General features: G+C 31.1%; 1 protein-coding gene across 1 annotated transcript; it reads left to right on the top strand.

Annotated features, from left to right (window-relative positions):
• Window positions 1–1,774: 1,774 nt before the first annotated feature.
• LOC131063545 (ABA-inducible protein PHV A1) lies at window positions 1,775–2,614 on the top strand. Its single transcript, XM_057997394.2, has 3 exons — window positions 1,775–1,973; window positions 2,060–2,182; window positions 2,305–2,614. Exons 1-3 carry the CDS (start codon window positions 1,884–1,886, stop codon window positions 2,377–2,379), a joined length of 288 nt encoding a protein of 95 aa, XP_057853377.2. The 5' UTR covers window positions 1,775–1,883; the 3' UTR covers window positions 2,380–2,614.
• Window positions 2,615–4,568: the final 1,954 nt, after the last annotated feature.

The raw sequence follows: 4,568 nt of genomic DNA, 5'->3' as shown, positions 1-4,568 counted from the left end.
TGTATGATTTTAACAAAAATAAAAATGTAACAAAAAGTGTGACCTAGTATTGTTGGAAATTGACACATATAACTCCATAAAAAAAATGCATGCACCTCAATGGCAATCCACATGAACATTATCAAAAACTACAATGACATTGAAATACAAAATGAGGCAAGTATAAATATATCTATAAACATTAATCTAAATATATGATCTATACACCTTGTTGATAATATGAAATAGTGTCATCAAGAAGTATATTGTAAGCCATCAAAGGTTAAAATAGATCAACAAAATGAGGCATGTGTGCTTAGGCCCTTATATGTAGTCAAATTGGGCTAGCCAAACAAACCTAAATGGGTGAGCAACACCAAAAATACAAATAAACCTAGTAAAATGGTATTCAAAATTAGTCCAAGCACTTAGTAAACTGTTTTAGCACAAACCCTCCTACTTGACCTAAAAAATATTTTTCTATTTTTTCCCACTAATTTAATCAAGCTATCCAACCAAACTACCCAAAAATGCCTTTTGTTGAACCCCAACACACCTCCCTTTCACTTTTCCAAGATGAAAATATTTTGAAAACCTTTCCATCAATCCAAATTAAATCCATTTAATGACCTCCTATGACATATAATAAAATATGCATTTTTTTTTCCTAAATTGGATACCCTCAGGTTCCAAGCAAGAAAGGGTAGATCTATTGTAGGGATATGAGTTTTCCATCGGCACCATTGGAGATCCACCAAACTTTTAATTTTGGTTGGTCCCTTTTCATTTCAATCCATAATTCTCTTAATTTTTATGCCTCTAGTTTTTCAATCATTAAAGTTTTACTTATCATTTTGTCAATAAAGAAAACTATTAATCGATAGTGATAGTTTCTATTCATTTTTGTTGTTGTTGTTGTTGTTGTTGTTATGTGTGGATAGCTATAGATATAGATGTTTATAAGTATATATTATATTATAGTCATTTTATATTATTAAATATTTTTTATGACTAGAATCAAGACATTCAAAATTGAATCATTATTGTCACAAAGATATATAAATGCATTTCCTAGTCAAGCATAAGCATTTAGGCAAGCCCTGTAGACTCAACCATTAACAAATGAAATCATGTTAAACATTATAATTACATATTTATCAGTTACTTTAGATGATCTTATAGTTAAGACATGGTGCACACTTAAATGATTGAACGACATTGAATTAGCATCCTTGACAAATACAAAGCAAACAATGTTCTTCAAGGAATTCATACGATAAGATTAGTTAAACTTAATTAAAAACATATTCATGTAATCTACCAAGTGAAATAAACTAAGTATCCAAATTCATTAGTAATCATCCCTTCACAAACACATACGTATGCATACACAGTCAAACAAACATCACAATTAACAAATTCCGGCCTCTAATCTTAATTATAACATAATTATATGAATCAAACTAAATATGAAAATTTTACCTGTAAACCTAAAACAAATGTCACAAATAAGTTTTGGAAAAAAAAAAAAGAAGCAATGTTCCAGCCTATGCGCATCCTCAAATGGCACGAGTGCTAGTGTAACTGAAGTTTACAATGTATTGTTAGCAAATTACGGCTTCTATTGTGGGGCAAACATAAGTCCAATGGAGGGAAACAAAGCTCTGTGCACGTACCCCCATTAAAACAATGACAAATGTTCCCCAAGTTTTCAAACTCTGCAAAACGTGGCATGCCCAGAAGACACTGACAGGCTATATATATTCATCGCTTTGGAAATGCATCATTCATCTCTGCAATTCAGAGCATTACTTTCAGTGAGTTGGTGTGATCGAAGCAGGTTTTTTCAGTTTTCAATTTGTATTTTGCTTAGAAAAGAAAGAAGAAGAAGAAGAAGCAGCAATATGTCGTGCAAGAACAACGCCTGTGAGGCTGCTGATCGTGCAAAGGCTTTTGGGGAGGAGAAGAGCAACGAAGCTCAACAACATGCCCAAGTAATAAATACCATTTTTCAATAGCATTATGATGAATTTTTCATGACTGAGTTTGTGTTTATAGTGTTTTGTGTATCAACTTTCAGGGTGTGAAGGAAAAGGCTTCCCAGTTCTCCCTGCAGAGCGAGGAGAAAGCAGGAGGAACTACTGAAATGGCAAAGGAGAAGGCTTGTGAGGCCAAGGAACAAACTGCCTCTATATTCCAACAGGTTTGTAGATAAACAATCTAAATATTTTAGTCTTCTCTGGTTTCTCATTATTGGTGTTTGCATTTTTCTAGTAGATGGGTATCGTTTATTTTTTGTTTTGATTTGTGGGTATGTTTACACAGGCTGGGGAGCAGGTGAAAGAAGTTATGCAGGGAGCAGCAGAAACTGTGAAGAAACCCTTTTCTGGAGGCAACTAGTCTGTTTAGTGTTGAGTACAATAAAATGTTTATTGTCTAGATTTAGTGCAGTTTATCTGCTTGTTTTTGTGTATAATAAAAGTGGGTTGTTGTTGTCTGTAGACAATTCTTGGTCAGTGTCAATCAATCAATCAGTGTATTGTCTTTGATTCAAAGATTGCATATGAAGATGAAAGTACTTGCAGATTGAATGATTGGAAAATAAAAATCTGTGGAGCACATTGGATTTGATTCACATTTTTTTTCGGATTAAAAATAGAATTGATGAATTCGTGTTTTCCATCTTTGAGGAAGTAAGTTAAATTGATGAACATTAATTTTCAGATTAGACAAAGAAATGAAAGAGAGTTGTAAAAAATTTCATGCACAACACTAATAATAATGATTTTAATAATTCCGATGTATAATATTAAGGCACGAATTTGATGCATAACAATAATTCCAATAAAATTGTTGCACAATATCGGTTCCAAACTCTAATAAATTTGAATCACAATTGTAAAAGGAAAATATTAAATCTATAATTATAATTTTCTAATCTTAATGAATTTGTAAATTATAATTGGGGTCTTAAATATGTGTATAAATAAACTTGTATATCAAATATCACTTGCACCTAATCTATGTTTTTTAACTTATCTTTATATTCACGTTTATGCATTCAGTTTATCTATTTAAATGTGATTATTTCAAACATAAATATAACTTGTCCATCTAAACATAAATATAACTTGTTTATCTCAACAATTTGGTGATACAATGGGAAGTGATCTCAAACTGTGGGATTTTGGAGTCTAAACCTAGATACACATGTTAATCTAACCCAACACAAATTAAACCAAAAAAAAAAAGGAAAAGGTGATGCACCAAGAATAAGAGAGTCCCCTCATTTTCTCATAACATAAAGAATTGACACAATTTTGCTAGAAAAAATGTTACTAGAAAGACTCACACGAATCTCTACTCCTCAACTCTTGAAGTATGTATGAAAGTTAGGGTTAAACAAGCACTAAAAGCAAAAAATAGTATGGCTCTATTCTATGTAAAAAATCCCTTCTAATCTAATTCATCACAATTTTAAATTTATTTATAATAACAAGATGTGTGCTCTAGAAGATGGACGTAGGATCTTTATCATCCCTTAACTCTATGGTTCCATCTACAACACAATCTCCTATCAATAATACTTTCTTAGAGAAAAATTAGGGACCTTTAGGCTTTACACCATCTTTTTGTGGAGAATATTAAGTTCGTAAATTTTAAAATGAAGCCTCAAAGGAATCTATTTTTAACAAAAGCTTCTTCTAAATCAATTCCAACCTCTTCCTCTTCTAACACATGTCTTTATTATTATTAGGGCTTCTTATAATTTAACCCAAATGAAGCCAAGAGTGAACCCTCTCATCCTAACATTTCATCATCCACTATAGACCCTACATTTGATTTTTAAAAACAATATGAAGTTGGGTTTACAATTGTTTCTAAACATGGATATAATGAAAATGGTTTAGAATGTATGGAACAAAGTATTAAGGCCCCACAAGAAATATAAATCATGACTTTCTAAAGAAACTTTAGGTTTTCAAGCTCATTTATAGATAAACCATCCCCCATTGTATATATTTGTCTTCTTCTCATAACTTTTTTATTTAAACAAGAGTATTACTTTTTTATTTAAACAAGAGAGCATTTTCTTTTATCTTTTTAAGACCAATTCAATTACTCTCCCTTGGAAAATTTAAAGGAAGAGTTGTATATGGAATCATGAAAATCATTATTTATGTATTTATAACCAAATTCATGACCATTTCACTAATGAGTCTCAATATTCCCATCCATTCTTAAAATAACATTTGTTTCCTATTTTGTTTTGCTTTTTGGGGGGGGGCTCATTGACATTCACGGTACTATAATTTCATGTGCAATCATACTCTAATGGCAACATAATAACCTAATTAGTCTTGTCTCTATATTAGGAGCAAGAATAATTATCACACATTTATCTTCCATCAAGATCCATTTTTCCTTTGTTGAGTTGTATGTTTTCTTGTAACACCCTGCTAAAGAACCCCAAAAAACAACACAACAACTAACTAACCTCAAAGAGGCAAACACATTTTTTTTAAAGAGATACATTAACTCATTAAAATATTATAATGAACAACATAATATTAGACATGAGAACAACT

Source organism: Cryptomeria japonica, chromosome 4 (genome assembly GCF_030272615.1).
Source record: "Cryptomeria japonica chromosome 4, Sugi_1.0, whole genome shotgun sequence".
Classification (NCBI taxonomy): Eukaryota; Viridiplantae; Streptophyta; class Pinopsida; order Cupressales; family Cupressaceae; genus Cryptomeria; species Cryptomeria japonica.
Note: the sequence above shows the minus strand (reverse complement) of the source record. Positions and strands in the feature narration are given on the sequence as shown.

What these genes read in the sequence shown, in the direction of transcription:
- LOC131063545 (XM_057997394.2), top strand. Translation starts at nt 1,884, where the DNA reads ATGTCGTGCAAGAACAACGCCTGTGAGGCTGCTGATCGTGCAAAGGCT. An exon ending in AAGCTCAACAACATGCCCAA is followed by an intron (nt 1,974 to 2,059) that starts GTAATAAATACC and finishes ATCAACTTTCAG; the next exon opens with GGTGTGAAGGAAAAGGCTTC. An exon ending in CTGCCTCTATATTCCAACAG is followed by an intron (nt 2,183 to 2,304) that starts GTTTGTAGATAA and finishes ATGTTTACACAG; the next exon opens with GCTGGGGAGCAGGTGAAAGA.